Source organism: Aquila chrysaetos, chromosome 1 (assembly GCF_900496995.4).
Source record: "Aquila chrysaetos chrysaetos chromosome 1, bAquChr1.4, whole genome shotgun sequence".
Taxonomy (NCBI): Eukaryota; Metazoa; Chordata; class Aves; order Accipitriformes; family Accipitridae; genus Aquila; species Aquila chrysaetos.
Genome location: NC_044004.1, coordinates 67,824,477 through 67,843,183, shown reverse-complemented (window position 1 = coordinate 67,843,183; position 18,707 = coordinate 67,824,477). Strand labels below are relative to the sequence as shown.

The 18,707-nt window shown below is 39.7% G+C and overlaps 1 protein-coding gene across 4 annotated transcripts in view; it reads right to left on the bottom strand.

Moving 5' to 3' along the window:
- The window catches only part of NR3C2 (nuclear receptor subfamily 3 group C member 2), a 219,537-nt gene that overhangs the window by 82,549 nt on the left and 118,281 nt on the right, over nucleotides 1–18,707 (bottom strand). For all 4 annotated transcript variants that reach the window (XM_030005582.2, XM_030003926.2, XM_030004770.1 and 1 more), the window contains exon 3: nucleotides 15,836–15,975. In XM_030005582.2, coding sequence (XP_029861442.1) covers nucleotides 15,836–15,975 — 140 coding nt within the window. The remainder of the gene's footprint in view (nucleotides 1–15,835; nucleotides 15,976–18,707) is intronic.

Here is an 18,707-nt window from a genome sequence, read left to right as displayed (position 1 = left end):
CAGCTTGGTTGTTCTGATCTGTTCCCACACACAGTATCATACAATCTCTCCCTAAGAAAGTAACATTACCTTTTTTAATATCATCCATCACCCTGCTCTGTAATAAGCATCACTGTTCTGACGTTGCGAGAAGTGTTTGCCATATGTCTACTTCCAATACACGAGTCGCATTAGTTATTTGTTACATGTAAAGAAATGAGGGAGTGGGCTTTGCAACAGTTAAGTACGAAACATCAAGTCCAGTCCTTTTCTGTATTAGAGTGAAACATAAACCAGTTTCCAGATGAAGTAAAATAAATAGGTGGGTACAAACGAGAAAACTATGCTCTAGTTCTTATGCCTGGTAGTAGCCCAAATGGATGCAAATATGCCATGAACAGCAAATGAGTGGGGAAAATTCCACTATTCTGAATATGGCTTTCAGCAAGAATCATGAAGAATTGAAGGCAAATGAGACAAGATGTAGAAATCTGATACACCTGCATTAATGCTGATAGTAATGACACCTTTTCTGGAAAAGGTGTGAAACATTAAATTACAAGAACTCAAAATATTCTGTTTATCACAATGGTCAGTAACACACCAACAGCAATGATTTTTGTTGGCATCTTGCAAGAACAGTACCAAAAGTATCAAAGAAACCCAATTTTGTTCTAAGCCAATGTTATACTGTTTTTCTATTTTATGGACATCACATTTGTGTTTTAAAATAATGCATCTGTCTTTCTATTGCTGAGGCTATTTCCATTTTGGTCTTTTTTTCCCACCCTGTGACTTGAAAGTCAGCCTACATTCTACAACTCTAGAATAAACTTTGAAAATATAACCTTTCCACATTTATTTTCTGAGGCATTTATTTAGTCCTTTTGAATTTCTTCAGATATTCTTTTCCAGGTGAGTCACTGAGTAGTTTCAATAAACATAAAAACCTACTGCCAAACAGTAATTCCATTACAGCTTTTTGCTCGTATTTCTGGTCATCTGGTGTACCACTGAAGAAAAACCTGTAGATGGACCTTTTTTTAAATTATTACTTAACAGATCAGAAAAAATAATCTGTTAGGAAGCATGGGAGTCAATCTTCAGAGGCAGAATATCATTCAGACTTGACAGAGCTTTTAAGTCTGTCTTTCCCATTTGTAGCCACCTATTAACTAGCAGTACGAGGCAGTGGGAGATCTTCCTTAGGTCCAGGCAGAAGCCTGAGCTCCTCTAGCAGTTAACCAGGCTCTGAGAGGGTAGCTCTTGGCTGTTTTTCTCCTGCACTCACCTCCTTTGTTCTGAGCTATTTACTTTTCAACTAATAGACTGCAAAGCCCATCAACGTAAAGCAAAGCAATTTGATAGAGCAAAAAATGTCAGGGACTTTTTCTAGGTAAGAATCAACTAAATCCAAAGCAGATCCTTTTGCTTTGAAAAGCAACAGTGGAAGGAAAGTTTGGAGCAAGGAAGACTTACCCTGGGAGGAGGAGGATCAGCCTAGGGAGCATATAACAAATGGGACATCATGGGCTGCACCCACGAGTGCTGAGGGAGCTGACTCATGTCACTGAAAGACCACCCTTGATAATCTTTGAAAGGTCATGCCAATCAAGTGAGGCTCCCAAGGACTAGAAGAACGTAGGTGTCACTTTTGTCTTCAAGAAGAGCAAGAGTACTTTTTTTTTTTTTTTTTTTTTAATGGTGAGGATGGTCAAACAGGTTGCTCTGAGGGGCTGTGGAGTCTCTGCTCTCTGAGTAACCCTCAGAGATACTCAAAACCCAGCTGGACACAATGCTGAGCAACCCGCTCTGAGCAGGAGGGTTGGACAAGATAATCTCCAGACGTCGCTTCCAACCTCAGCAATTCTGTGATTATACGATAATGCTCTCTCATCTGGACAAAGTTAATCCACACAAAATGGTGCTCTTCCATAAACCTATGCACAGCCTTTGATAGTCCTAAAGGCACAAAGTGGTTAAGGCGTATCTTCCATATCAAAGAAATCCTATACCCAGTATTAGATGAAGTTTTACACAAGGCAGCTTGAAACAAAACAACAGAAAGAAAAGTATAGCTTCTGAAAAGAAAAATTATACTTCAAAGCATCTGCAGCATATTCAGAAAAGATAGTAAATTAACCACATCATAATAACGTGTTTCGGTAACCTGTGCAGAAAACTTTAACAGTGTAAAGGTTCACAACTGAAATGTTAAACGTGTTGGGATGCATTGTGTGAACAAACGTGAGGAGGATAAATCTGAGGAACCATAACATAAACCCTCTCCAATGCAAGTAGCAGTATGTACTAAAGAAACTGGATTACAGTCTTCCCAAATTCACTTCAGTCAAATGGTTTAGGCACAGCTCCTAAGACCTTGAGGCACCTTGTTGCTATTTAGCTGCAAGTAGCTTTCCTAGGAAGCACCTCCATCATCAATGTTTCCTGTACATGACCACCACCTAGGAACCTCGCACTGGTTGCTTTCACTGAATAGGTAAGAAGTCTCAGACGTCCCAACACCTCAAAACCTGAATTCTGATCCTCACAACAGATTAACAGAAGTCTCTAACAACATTATGTCTTACTTCTACACCCTCGGTCCTGCCTTGCCGGACTTCTAGCTTATCCTGGGAGCAATGTGGATGGTGATTTAGGACGAATCAGGACCACAAAGTCAAAAGGACTCTTGTCTTTGCAGTCCACATTCGCATGCTACTGAAAACAAAGTACATAAAGGATTATAGAGATTTAAAGAAGAAAGAGAGAGAACGATAGAGAAGAGAGAAAGTCAATGCCTGACGCAGTTGAATGGTGCCCTGGAGAACTGGATTGCACCTCCTTTGCCATGGACTTTATAATAATAAGCAAGAAAAATCACTAATTATCCTCCTTGTTTCCTGAATATCCAACTTGAGATCCAGGGCCTGATTTGCAGTGGTTTAAGTGATCATAGCCGCAAGTAGTCAAGGGGAACTGCACTTTGGACATGTTAAGTGCTATAAAATGCCAAGTACTTTTGCCTCAAGGTCCTAAACGTCATAAATCATGAACCCCAAATCAGTAGGTATGTCTGAGCTTAATCCGTGTCTTAACTCCTCGACTGTAAAACAGGGGTAATAACCACTCATCTTATCTTGTATTGCAAGGATAAATTAAACAATGTTTGTGAGGCACTTAGATATTATAGTGATGAGCACCAGAGAAAAGCTCTGTAAGAAATGAGTAATTATGTATTCTGAGCAAGGGATGAATAGTAATCAGTAGTGAAGGCACAGGACCATACACTGAGCAATGAGAAGAATACAAGATATTGAATAGCTGCTCATTAATTGAACGTTATCCAATCAGTACAATGAACGAGGCAGAGGTCTAATGGAAGAAGTTGTATGTGATTGTGTAATTAAGGCTGAATTAGAAATCATTACATGCGGTGCAGATGAACAAAGACCATGCAGGCCACTAGCATTCATTATTTTCATATTTAGTTGTGATTTTGCAAACCTGATTTTTTTTCTCCCTAATATATTTTTAAAAAAGCAAACTGAAAAAACCCCAAGCAGCTCAAAATCCCTACAACCCACCATTGCACCTAATGTAAGAACCCACACACAGCAGAAAAGGGTGGGAAAGGACACAATAACCTCAGGCAGCCCTGCCACTCCAAACTCTGAAACAGAAGAAAGGGTCTGCCATGCTGCTCGTGAACAGGAGCAGGACATCAGCAAGTTTTACTGTGCCGAAACCACAGCACGCACGAATCCCAAGCACATGCTCTCATCTGCTGTGTGCAGAGCCTAAACACAGACTTTAGGCTTCGGCTACACCTACATCACGCAACCGCAGGTGATGTACACACTACAGAGAAAGCTCACGCACTGGCCACTCCAACAGTTGCCCAAGCTGCTGCATCGGTTCTGCAGCAAGTACGGAGCTCCCCATTGCAGTGCCAGCAGCTCCTGGCAGCCCTTCACCTGACACCTGAGGAGAAGCCTGCTTGTTTCTGCTTACTCTTAATGTGGACAAAGGGCATACAAAAGCCCCACTTCATCGTCACTCTTGAAAGAGGTAGGAAAGGACTGCCTGACCCACATTCCCTTTCTTAGGGCCCTGGACTTGGCAACTCAGCCGTGAGAGATGGCACCAAGCAATTTTATAGGTTAATAACAGGTAATAATCCTGTCTTACAGAATTTCCTCTACTTAAACAATGAAGAGCCATGGGCTTCAAAGTTGACCATGGGCCATTATTTCTAAAAAACCTGACAAAACTGCCTCAGTCTAAGTCTAGACTTCAAACGTAACAGAGGCACTCCCAACGTTCAATAACCTAAAACTGTGCTGCAAGAAAAGGCTGAAATCCTGGCTTCTTTTAAAGCAATGGGAGATTTGCCATTACCTTTTCCCACTCTATTTATATCTGAGATGCTAGCAGATGCCTTGTTCCCTCTGTCTATAACAGACAGAGCTGTATGTACATTTTATCTGGTTTTTTTTTTCGTCTGGAGACTGTTTTCCCACCCTCTTATTTAAAATGGGATTAGGAGGTACAGAAAGATGTTTTGTTTCTGACTGTATGTATTTATATATTTATTTTATCTATTTAGAATTTTTCAGCCACGACACTGCAAAATTCCTTATTTCTAACATTGTTTCACTGAAGGCACCTTGCAGGATTATCCCCTTTTGGCTCTTAACTACTTAATCTGAGACTGGAAGAGCCCTTTCAGGCTCTAAATATTTTCTGAACCTTGAGGGTTGTAGAAGAGAAGTGCTATTTGCTACTAAAAGTGAAAATTATAACATTGCTTCAATAGGCTGCCAAGGCAGGTAGATAACAGCATTTTATAAAGTGGTATCTCTTAAGAAGCAGTACCATAGCTGTAAGGAGCTAAAGCATCTGACTAAGGATGTTTTATGATATTTGATATGCTTTATGCTGTTTGATATAGAAAATCTTGTACATATATTTGTCCAATTGCAAACTCCAATTTGAATGTTCATTCATGCTTTAGTTATCCATTTACAGTTGTATTGTACTAGGCATTTAAAAAAAACACCCAGCAGCACAGTGTCCAAGAAGCCATATCAATTATACTTCAGTGACAGAGGATTTCTCAGTAGCCAGGCTCTCACTTGAGGGGATTACCAGCAAACGTAACCAAGCATGAGGTCACCTGATGGAGTCGGGGGGTACTGCAGAGGCTTAGCTGGATAGGATGGAGTTATTTCAAAAGAACTTCACTCTCCTGAGCTTTTTTTCTGAACTCTAAACGAGAAAAGTCATCACAGAAGACAAACATTCATCTGCTAGTACAAATAGAAAGCAATTCTGCCTTATGCAAGATCTGAGCACTTTACATCAATTTTTAAAAACTGGAGTCCTGTATCCCTGTGAAGGTCTGGGCATCCACCATCGTTACAAGTGGAATATCCTAAAAAACTATTAGTTGGTTCATCCTCTCTTTTCCTACTCCCTTCATTTTTGGAGTCAGATGAACTCTCCAGCCTTACCAGGACACAACATTAACCAAAAGAGACCTCTTCGGCTTATCCTTTATTATCACAGACAACCAAATCATATTACACATCAGCTATTTCTCTTACACTCCATTTCAAGGTAGGTACTTAAATCCTTCTGACTCCTTTCAGGAAAGCGCCCCTAAAAGTCCCTCTTTTTGGTGGTTTGCAGACTTCTAAAAATATCAAACTAACTAATGTAATTTTTACCCGTTTGCTCTTATTTCAGTACAGTTCTTAGTTCAAAATAAATTCTCCTCCCTCTCAGTTGTCTATTCCTCAACTGTGAAATATTTATAGACAGCATCATGTCCCAACTCAGCCTCTTTCTGGGTAAGCTAAAAAAAGCTAAAAGCATTTAGTCACCTGACATAAAATAAATTTTTATTCCCCAGATCATTTCAGAAGCTCTCCTGATGTGCTTACTTGACTCTGAATCAAAGCATCTTTAACATGCTAGTGACCAGAAGTATACACAATACTCCACACAAGCATTTCCAGCATCATTTGTACCATGATGGTGTGGATACTTCCCTGTTTGCTTGAAATACTTGGTGAATCTAACATCTACGGATTTTGTATAACTATGTTACATATGTGGCTCAGCCATCTTGGAAGTATTACCTAAAAGATTAATTTCCCAGGAAGCACCCTGTCTACCTTCCCTATGCAGCATATAGAAAAAAATCATTCCTTTTTAAAGAAAAGGCAGTTGAAATATTCGAGAAAACACTAAATTAATGGCTGTGACATTTGAACTTTTGTTAGCCAAAATATGTGTCGCTACCTCAAATCAGCATGCATTCACAGGGCCATCCCACCCCTGTGAAGACTCTGATCTACCAGAACGTTACCCTGTGATGTGTTAAAAAAAGAAAAACACCTAAAAAACCCCCTACTGCAACTCAGTTCCCTGTCACATCACACCCCTCTCTTATAAGGATGTAGAACGTAAGCACGTGAAAGCCTGTGTGATGCTTGGATTTGTGGCGATGGAAGGCCGTTACCCAAGATAAACCAACCTTACCACTGCATATATGTTTTGTTTATGCATATTGTGCTTGTGCAGGCTGGCTATCACCTACTGAATATATTATTTTATAGATGAAGCAGTCTAGAAATTAGTATTCATAAAACAAAGAACAAAAGACAAAAAAAACAGTGCAGAAAAATAGTTAGTTGCATGCAGACCTCCTAGCACTGTATGAGCGTTTTTCAAGGCTAGACAGCAGCCCGTATTTAAATTCTCATCCTTGTACTGGTCTCTCCCTCTCCAGAGCAACACCCGCTTACACAGTAAATAACAGTTAAAAACAAAAAAATTGCTATGTTGGAAAGTCTTGGGGGAGGGAAGAAATTATTAATGCTTTTGGAAAGGAATGAATGTGGATTTTTAGCTTCCTTGATATAAAATATTTTTTAAAATTATTTTCCTGGCCATTAACCAACGTTTGGTTCTTTGTGGCACTGCAGCCGCTAAACTCACCCATGCTTGTTTTAAAACCAAGACACTGTATCACTGAGATAGTTCCCAAATCTACCCCCTCCTTTCTGAAATGCTATATGCTTGCTCAATTAGTGTTGCACTCCACATTTAACATGGATCCAGCTTTTATTCTTGAGTGTCAGGTGGAGTTTCTCATGCAGGCCACATATTCCAAGAGCCACAAGGAAAGCTTTTCCTCCCATTCCACCTCTCCCCAGCTTTAAAATATTCAATTGTAATACATGCTCCACCTTTTATTAACCTTCCTTTTTTTGTGTCACACTTCTTGCTGCTTGGGTTTTTTTTCTCCCTTTTAGGGGTCCCAGTGCAAACCTTTCTAGCTTCTTCCTCCTACCAGCCTCCTGAACTCCCAGCTCCTAGTAACTAAAGCCAACCAGGAACAGGAACGAAGACTTCACTTCACTGAGCAATACTGCCTGCCAGAGCGAAAAAACAGGAAAAGTCCTTTTTACATCTGTGAAAGCATGGAAGGCCGGTGGCAGCTTCAAACCTACGGCAACTTAATTATTTAAATTTTATTTTACACCTATTAACCATAGCATATCAAGTAAGAGTAGCAGCTGCTACATGAATTTGACCAGCTCACTTGCCCTCAGCAGATCACCCATCTGCTTGCTCTTCACCTAATATTTCTGTTTGATAGGTTGTAAAACAGATTCTTGCAACAGGTCAGGCACAGAGTCAACTTCAAATCCCACATAGAAATTTCTATGAAAACATATGGACATCTATACTGAGTGATGTCGAATTTAGAGAGGCCACTGACCTTATGAAAGTGGATAAAAGGAAAACTGCAGCCTGCGATGGAAAAACACTGACTCCATTACAGTGAATGAACAGAAGAGTAGAGAGTGAAGAACTGTATGTGTAATTAATTCTAGTAATACAGACCTACAAAATTCATGGGTGCACACACTGCAAAATGGTATGGAAAACACCCTTCTATAATGTATCAATTTCAGCTTCTACAGCACAAAAAAATTTTGCTTCTTTAAATGATCAATAAGGTAAACTTTCCTGTTCACCAGCAACATTTTATAAAAACTTGTTATGCTAATTAAGGAAATTATTCAAGAGCTATGTATTCCAGCATTTAAATTCTCATACCTTGATATTTTTTCCACCTCAATTCAAATGAAAAAATTTAGGAGGCACACACAGAGGCTTTAGTTTCTCTTTATTTTCTACTGGCGGGTGTAGAGCCTTGGGAAGTTCTTTCACTTACAGTGCATGGGAAAACCATAGGAAGATTACCCGTTTCTGAAAAAACATGTTACACATAACGTATCACTTTCTGTCTTGTGTGGCCTTCTAGAAGCAGAGACTACAGGGTACCTCCAAAAAAAAAAAAAACCAGAAGAAAAAAGGAACCCTGGGATATTATGCATCTGGTCCATTGCTAAACGGTTGCACAGTGCCTTTGCTTGCCAAAGAACTGAATTTATCTACCACTGAATTTGCAAGCTGGCAATAGCTTGCAATCCTTCGTGCAAAGATGAGTCTCTAGAAGGCTGTTGGATCCCTTTGGTTATGGCAAAAAGATTGGCCTTGGTCCCTGGTAAGGCAGACTGGGAGTTACCCCAGGTGACCGGTGGGTTGAACCCTCAATCTTGCAGCCTGGGTTGTTTTGTTTCTGTGTTTTCAGAACAGCCTGGCACAAAGGGAGATGAAGAATGGCACTTCTTTACCGTAACCCTATCTTTGAGGCAATCTCAGTTCCCACAGCTGTGCAGAGTCCCTGCAGATTGCTACACAAGAAATTTCATCCCTTCTACTATTGAAATGAAGTCTTGGATAACCTGCTGTTCAAACATGCACTAGAGGTAGGATTTCTTTGTTACTAGGCTGCTTGCTGAGGTGCACAGCTCATTCACTATATCCAGGAGACGATTTAAATAAGACGGCATCACATTAGACTTTGAAAAATTTCCTTCAGCCAATTTTCCCCCTACTTTAAACAGGCAAATAGCAAATGTTCAGGTGAAAAAGAAATGCAACCCTAGAAACTTATGTTGCTGTGACTGTGTTTCTACTTCAGAGGTGAAAAGAGATCTATGTTTCTGACTTGAAATAGCAGAACTAGCTTTAAGGCAAACCTCCTGGAGCAGAAATCAACAGCAAAATCTGAAATTTATTGAACATCACATCGCTGTATTTAAAAAGAGGACAAGCTTCCCTATAATTAATATGATATAATTTGTTAATTCTCCCATTATAAGTAGCCAAAAATCTCCCAGCAAATACGCAAAATAACTGGAAGATGATAATTTTTGCTGTAAGTCTTTAGCACCATTTGGAGATGAAAAAATGCCTTCCTTTTTTTCTTACCTTCAAGCCAAAGGAAGAATGAAAGATTAACTTCAGCAACTTAAGAAGCAGCATACATTTTGATTTAGGACAGATTACCTCATACTTGTCTGGAACTTGAACAAATGAAGACTAAAAATGCAAAGCATACGCAAGAACAGCTGTGATTTCTGACTTCAAGCCTGCTACTCTCCTTAGAGAAAGATGGTTCAGTGGAAAAAGAGAAAACAAGACTGGCCAGGTGCTTTAGGTTCCCTCACAGTATAGTCTATTTTCAGCATATGACTCTATTAGTGGTCATAAATTAAAGTTTAAATAATTTTATGACTGGCTATATCCGTTATTTAGAAAATCATACAATATAGTTATCCCAGGTAAAAATGTATTACAAATACAAATGTCTTAACTCTTGCAGTGACACCATTTATCAACACTTTTATGGTTACAGGATTTTAGTGTTTGCAAGACAGATCAAATTTATATTAATGACACAATCACATTTCTTCACACCAGACTCCTGTTCATCAAATCAGTCAGCAAAAAGTTCATGCTTACTTAATACCAGATTTTGCACTTGGATAATTTACAACCCTGTAATGAATTCCATCCGAAATTACTTCTGAAATTTCACCAATAAGCCCATTTTAATACTTTTTTGGTCTACAGCTCTCCTTCTCATAAATTCATTAGACATTTCCTGCAAGTCCCCAAAATAAGATTCACTGGGAATACAGTTACCAGATTTATAATTGGAAATGCAAGCTTTAGTATCTTTGTTGTTTAATTTTTAATTTTTAAATTTCAATGCAGTTGTTCTTTTCTGTTATAGTCCCTCCATTTTATAATATTTCAGAGGAGTGCAAAGGAATTGGCACTCAAAAGCTGTTCAAGATGGACTGACAATGTTAGCAATTCTAGCTGAGACGCAAAGAGCTGGGTTTCCATGCTTTTTGACACAATTTGTTCCCCCATTTCATTGAATCATAGAATGGTTTGGGTTGGAAGGGACCTTTAAAGGTCAAATCAAATCATTACATTTGGAAAAGATCTCTAAGATCATCACATCCAACCGTCAACCCAACACCACCATGCCCACTAAACCACGCCCTGAAGTGACTCATCTACGCATTTTTTGAACACCTCCAGGGATGGTGATTCCACCACTTCCCTGGGCAGCCTGTTCCAATGCTTGACAACCCTCTCAGTAAAGAAATTTTTCCTAATATCCAACCTAAACCTCCCTTGCCGCAACTGGAGGCCATTTCCTCTCGTCCTATCTCCAGCCACCTGACAGAAGAGACCAGCACCCACCTCACTACAAACCCCCTTCAGGTAGTTGTAGAGAGCGATAAGGTCTCCCCTCAGCCTCCTTTTCTCCAGACCAAACAGCCCCAGCTCCCTCAGCTGCTCCTCACAAGACTTGTGCTCCAGGCTCACCAACTTGGTTGCCCTTCTCTGGACACGCTCCAGCACCTCAATGTCTTTCCTGCAGTGAGGGGCCCAAAACTGAACACAGCACTCGAGGTGCGGCCTCACCAGTGCCGAGTACAGGGGGACGATCACCTCCCTGCTCCTGCTGGCAACACTATTTCTGATACAGGCCAGGATGCCGTTGGCCTTCTTGGCCACCTGGCCACACTGCTGGCTCATGATCAGCCAGCTGTTGACCAAAATCCCCAGGTCTTTTTCTGCCAGGCAGCTTTCCAGCCACTCTTCCCCAAGCCTGTAGTGCTGCATGGGGTTGTTGTGACCCAAGTGCAGGACCTGGCACTTAGCCTTGTTGAACCTCATACAATTGGCCTTGGCCCATTGATCCAGCCTGTCCAGATCCCTCTGTAGAGCCTTCCTACCCTCAAGCAGATCAACACTCCCTCCCAGCTTGGTGTTATCTGCAAACTTACTGAGGGTGCACTCGATCCCCTCATCCAGATCATTGATAAAGATATTAAAAGAGAACTAGCCTCAGTACTGAGCCCTGGGGAACACCACTTGTGGCCGGCCACCAACTAGATTTCACCCCATTCACCACAACCCTCTGGGCTCGTCCATCCAGCCGGTTTTTTACTTAGTGGAGTATACTTGTCTAAGCCATGAGCTGCCAGCTTCTCAAGAAGTATGCTGTGAGAGACAGTGTCAAAGGCCTTACTAAAGTCCAGGTAGATAACATCCACAGCCTTTCCCTCATCCACTAGGCAGGTCACCGAGTCATAGAAGGAGATCGGGTTGGTCAAGCAGGACCTGCCTTTCATGCACCCATGCTGGCTGGGCCTGATCCCCTGGTTGTCCTGCATATGCCATGTGAGCGCACTGAAAACGAACTGTTCCTTAATCTTCCCCGGTACCGAGGTCAGGCTGACAGGTCTGTAGTTACCTGGATCCTCCCTCTGACCCTTCTTGTAAATGGGCATCACATTGGCAAGCCTACAGTGGTCTGGGTCCTCCCCTGTTGACCAGGACTGCTGATAAATGATGGAGAGTGGCTTGGCAAGCTCCTCCGCCAGCTGCCTCAGTACTCTCAGATGGATCCCATCTGGTTCCATAGACATGCAAGTGTCCAGGTGGCACAGCAGGTCATTAACTGCTTCCTCCTGGATTGTAGGGGGTATATTCTGCTCTCCGTCCCTGTCTTCCAGCTCAGGGTGCTCAGTACCCTGAGGATAACTGGTCTCGCTATTAAAGGCTGAGGCAAAGAAGGCATTGAGTACCTCAGTCTTTTCCTCATCTTTGGTGGCAATGTTCCCCTCTGCATCCAATAAAGAAGGGATATTCTCCTTGGCTCTTTTTGTTGTAATGTATTTGTAAAAGCATTTGTTGTTATCTCTTACGACAGTGGACAGATTTCAGTTCTAGCTGAGCTTTTGCCTTTCTAATTTCCTCTCTGCATGACCTAACAAGATCCCTGTACTCTTCTTGAGTTGCCTGCCCTTTCTTCCAAAGATAGTTAACTCTCCTTTTTTTCCCCGAGTCCCAGCAAAAGTTCCCTGTTCAGCCAGGCTGGTCATCTTCCCTGATGGTTTGTCTTGCAGCACAAGCGAATAGCCTGCTCCTGAGCCTTCATCTAGTCCAATCCCCCTGCAATGAGCAGGGAAATCTTCAACTGGATCACTTCTTCTTGTCCTTCCACCTGAACACCAGTTGGTCTCTCCCATGACTTCCATCCCACTGTATCTTTTGAAGGACTATCAGTATGTAACTTTTTAAATTAAACTAAATAAAACTTTCATTTAGTCAGTAGAAACTAATGACCAAAAGCCTCTTCCTCTTCAGGAAGTGTTGCCCCATTCAAAGAGGGCACAAACTGAAACACAGGAGGTGCTGTCTGAACATGAGGAAGCACTTTTTTACTGTGAGGGTGACCAAGCACAGGCACAGGTTGCCCACAGTGGTTGCGGAGTCTCTGTCCTTTGAGATATTCACAAGCCATCTGGACAGGTCCTGGGCAAGCGGCCCTGCTTGAGCAGGGAGGGGGCTGGACCAGATGACCTCCAGAAGTTCCTTCCAACCTCAGCGATTCTGTGGTTCTGTGAAAATGGCACCAGCTGTAGCTACTGTATTTAATAACAATTGGAATAGGAGGCCATTTTTGAAAGAATATAATTTCTCGTGCCACTTTCTACTGAAGAATGTTGAGTGGATCAAGTAAGAAATATGTGTGCACATGCGCCCACGCATATAAAGCGTGTAAAATATAACTGGAAAAAATACTCATAAATCTTTAAAAAAAACCTATACATGTGATTTCAGGGAAATGGTGAATAAAACTTGAGGAATCTCTTCTATTCTTTTACTACAATCTTTTAGAGAGGGAACAATTCATTTTTACTCAAATAAATTAGCCACTGTATTTATAAATTCCCCAGAAAGTTGTTTCTATGTTCACAGAGGGAGTTTTACTGTTTTCTTTGTAATAAAGACAAGAATGCAAGTACTTAAGTAAAGAACACAGCTTCAGCTCAGAGCTGAGACAGGTATACCCAGGATCTACATTTAAGGTAGTTCTTCCACTTTGATTTATTTTTTATTTATACCATGCAGTGAACTACCACAGTTTTTAAAACATACTCATGAACATATGATACAGAGTAATTACTCCAAATATTTCATTTTAAATAAGAAAAACTCAGGAGGGGATGTTTTATTGGTCATGTACCCAAGTGAAAAGTTTTACGAAGACTCTACAAAAAATTTTTGTTGATACAAAACTTCCTACACAAATTTTTATTCACATTGATAGTTTCAGGATGTCTGAAGCCAAAATGTATATTAAGTTTTTGCTATGTCCTTTTGTGGCTAATACTCTACAATGTACTTTTATACATACATATATACACACACACATAAATATAAATATATATATATATGAAAACAGGAAAGTGCAAGTCAAATTTTCAGTGTTTGCATAACAAAGATACTGCTAGTATCAAAAGCTCAGTCATGTGCGTGCCAAGCAGAAGTCTAGACAGTGTTCACATACCACTGGTAGGAACATGTGTGTTAATATAATAATTCTATAAAAAATTTTTCAAGCTTATTTAAAATTCCTATCTTCAATTTTTAGGGATGACAGGGTTGTTTTATCTTTCATTTTTTGAGTTTTCTTTTGCTTAACTCATACACTTTCAGTAATTACTGATAACTTTTAACTACATCTTAAAAACGTATTTCTATGACTGATTATTAGAGTAATCCTTTCCTAATAATTTTGGTTTCTGAGGCTTGGAAACATAGCCTTGCTACTTTGTTCACTCCTAGAGGGAATCCTTGGTAATTTTTCATAAATTCCTGTAAAGTTGGATAGGGATATCCACCTAATCATGTCAGAAAAGACATCAAAAGATAGAGGTGTGGTAAATGTAGATATACAGTACCTTGAAATTACAGTGATTCAAGACTGGGAAGGAAGCTTTCCTGGAAGGCAGGAAAGGAGCAAGGAAAATAACAAAAGATGCTGTCACTTCACGCAGTATGTGCAGGTGTATGCAAAACCTTACCACCACCAAAACAAAACAAAAAAAATATCCTCATGATTCAGAGACCAGCTTAGACATGGATGTCTGAAGACCCATCCATGATGTAGCATGGAAGCACATGGAGGAAATCACTCAGTGAAAATAACTAAGCTTTTCCAGTTCATGTGCTACATTAAGCAACTAAAAACTCAAGGAAGAAGTTAGGGAATGAAGGCATCAAGGTCAGCTATTGCACAACTGTAAGAGAAAATGCTTTCAGAAGGGGGAAACCTTTTCCGTGTCCTTATAACTTTGGGAAGTTCATTTCAATTAGATTGACACTTTTGATGATAGATAGATAAATAGATTGATAGAGAGATATTACATGAGGTCTTGACTTCAATGACGCACAAGCCCTCCAGGTCTATTTAACAGAGAGCCAAATCCTTATTGCTATCAGCAGCAGATTTAATGATCACGGAAGAAATTAATCACATCACACACTGCCTCACTCTTCTCAGTGCACAAGCTGGACACCATATTAAGAGCTTGTTTTCTTCCTTCTAGGTTTTTCTTCATGAAGACAAATCAGTAAGTAGATGTCGCCTGCTTCATCAGTGGTTGTAAGAACATCTACTCATCAGCAAAGACTTCAAAAAACCTATACAGTATTTATGTCCTTTGCATACCATGAACTCTTTATCAGGTATTAAAAACTTAATTTTTATCACTTGAAGTTGCTTACAAAGTCTGTAAAGGTCAAACATTTTCTTTTACCTTGACAACCCAAGTCACTGAGTGGCAACCAGAGGTCCTGTAGCACTCTGAGTGATCATACCTTCTTTCTATTGAGATGCCCAGGAAAGACTAGCTATACCATAATTAACATAAAATAGGTAGATGTCAGCAAAACTCCTGTGATGATAAAGCTATGGAAATATAGTCCTCATGAAAGTCCTAGTCCCTAATGACGGAAAAAATCTCTAAGAAAAGCACCATGATCAATTTCTGCTTCCTCACCAATCTACCAGAGTACTGTAGAGCCATTTCTCTTTTGCTGAAAGATGAAGCAGGGCACTACAAGTTAGAAGCCCTCGAGGTACCCACAGGGAGATAACTGACCTGAGTGAATTGTACTGTCAAATAAGGCTGCCAAAGCACGATGAGACAACCATATTCATCCTCCAGTACAGGAGAAGCAGGAGTATGTTTACATCAATTGTATCTGTGTGCATTAAAAATTACAAAAATCCACTTGGAGGGCTGGAGAAGCCTAATTCAGCAGTAGCATGAAGTAAAATAATGTATCCTTTAGAAGGTGTACATTGCAAAACACCCAGGCATATTCTACATAAATTATACCACACGTAACTGCAGTTCATTCAACTTTTTTTTTTTTTTTTTTTTCAGATGAACAACACAGAATTTTATCAATGGCAGAAAACACATAGGAAAACATGTATGTGCATGTGAGTATATATATATATATATATATTTCTATTAAAAAAAAACCCCAAACCCACATGTATTTTGTCTTTCCTTCTTTGTTGATGTGTTTTGTGTTTTCTTACCTTCTACTGCTCTCTTGAAGAAAACTTTACAGCTGCCACAGGTAACCACCCCATAATGACATCCAGATGCCTCATCTCCGCACACCAAACACACTTTGGAAGGTCTTGAAGATCCAGTTGATACACTTCTCAATGAAGAGCTGGAGTTTAAAAAAAAAAAAAAAAAAAAAAAACCAACAAAAAAATAAAACAAAACAAACCAGCTATGAATATTTCAAATCACACTGGCCATAATGCAAAGTTCAATTAAGAATTTATAACAGGTATATTGCTCAAGGCATCTAACAATTAGGAAACCGCAACTCTTTCTGGCAGTGCCTGGCTGAATACATGAATTGCTTTAATTAGTATGTGCAATATTTTTATTGTCTGTTTTAAAACACCCATAATATATCAATGTTAATGTGAGAAGTTACCACAAGGGCAGTGGAATTTATTGGTAGCAGATGATTAAAACTGAAAATAAACAACAAACCAACCAACCAATCTGGCAGCAACCTGATAGCTATAAATTTTCTTTCTGTTTGTTTGTTTCAAGCCTTTACAGCTAAGGAACACCTATAATAAAACTGCTAAGACCATTTTATGAAGTAGCACAGCAAAGTGGTATGCACTCTCCTGCCTGCATTCCTGCTTACCACTATAGTGGTCCTTGAGCTTATATCTAATATTTCTGTAATTTAACAGCTTACTTCCAAAGTAGTTTTGAAGCCTTTTTACATTCTGCAAGTGCAGAAGACCCCTCCATATGACTGTAGGTGCCAGAAAAGCAGCACCAGAGGTTCAGAAGCCATCCCAAAGTTTTGCACACTGATGCATCTTGCAAACCCAGCTTCAACCATCTGCAGCCTTCTTAAAAGACAGGACATTTCTGTTGTTAGGTCTTTTTAAACCATGACTCTCCAAAGGTATCTTTAGGAAGTATTTTCCACTGGCAACTCTAAAAGACAGCACTCTTAAAAAAGAAGTCACTTTTCATGATGCAGTGAGTCTCCTCCCTCCCTTCTTCCCCCGGGAACTGGAAATGCCACCCTAACGTAATCGGCACACTCAGAGAAACGTGCCCGATACTGAAGGAGATGAAAGCTTTGGATCCCTCCCACGACTCCGGAGGGCTGGGGAGAGTCTTTCCTTTGACATAGCCTCTCTTCTCCAGGTAAACATGACCTCTTGCATTTCTTCACATGTTATCTCTCTGAATGCTGCCAGACAACTACAAAAACAAGCCTGAAAGACTTTACAGCAGCAGTGAAATAATCTGATAGTTCAAACTGCAGGTCACAGGCTATTTGTCAGTCAGTCATTGGGAAACGAAGTTCACAGGTAGTCTTAATTCAAACATAAGATAACCAGCTTGCTTAAGAAATTTCAAGTATGCACACTTTGCCTTTTTCCAGTTTTCTGTCTTCCTTTAAAGAGGTATACAGAGGGCAAGTGATTTATCCAGAGGCACAGCATGAACGTCACTCCAGATCAAGGACTGCAGCTCTCCTGGCCTGCAGCTTTACTGTAACATCAAATCTAAATCTCTTTTTAAATGACAGCATTCAGATGCTAATCACAGTGTTCCAAATAGTATTCCTGCTCTTGTCTGCTCACTAGTCTGTTAGATTTACTAGTTTTAGCCCTCGTGCTATTTATACTTTCATTACATAACATCACACTATGTGATAATTGCTAGGTGATGGCATTAGCTCATCTGTTAGAGAGACAAAGGAAAGCCTCACCAAACCTATGTTAAACTAAGTTCTGTGTGCTCAAGTCACAGTCATACCTATGCACACTGCATTAGTCTACCCCTAAGGAAAGGTACTTTCTTCAGAATTTGCCAAGACTGTGCTGGTATTCAGCTCTGCATTTGGATTTGTTTAGGCAACGAACAGGACTTGCTCCCTCTAGCACATTTCATACTGCATGAAAAACATTAAGCCTCTCATTAAACAAAATTCTTCAAAAGGCATCTGCTTTCTAAAGAAAATGTCAATAACCTGGAAAACTAACTCCTCAAAAATTCTTCTTTTTTTTTTTTTTCCTTTTTTTTTTTGCTTTGCCATTGCAAACAGCAGTATTTTGTCTAAGAAAGGAAACATTTCAATTCTGACATACCAGCAAAATGTCTCAGGGCATTTGTAATTTTCATGCTGCATGTTCCCATTTCTTCATAAGACTAACAAAAATCTTCCTAGTCTTTCTACCCTGAAAAAGGTCAGTGTATTTTGTATTTATTTATTTTTTTTTTTAGTATCTAAAAAAGGTAATTCTGTTAGAAAGCTCTTCCTGTGGAAAAATGGAGGTTTCCAGGGTATCACAGCAGTGTGCGTGGTTTTTTTTATTTTTATATATATACACACACTCTCTCTCTCTATATATATATACACTATACATATATAAGTATGTATTATTTTTAGTTGAAAATAAATTTTCATGTAGGATTTGCAGAAGGTGGGAGAGTCTTTTTTTAGATACAAACTACCCTATAAATTTTCACTTACACAGAATTATTGGGTAAAAAAAGCCAGTAAAGACACATTGAGACACCAGTTGATCCACAAATATTATTAAATGCCTACCTAAGACATAATCTATAGCGTATTTTATACAGTGCTTCTCTAAATGAAGGGCTTGAATACAGCTGAAAGGTGAATACAAAGCATGTATTCAACTACTCAGCCACAGCATCACAAGTAGAAACTTCACATTCTGGAATAAAATTCAATTAACTCCCATACATCCTTTTAATCAGTTTACAAGTGGAATAGGTTAAAACACAAATGAGGTATTTTCATTCTTAATAGGAGTATCCAACATGGAGAAATTCTCAAATACTCTATTGCAAAGAAACATTGGTATTAGCTGTTGGTACTTAAACCTT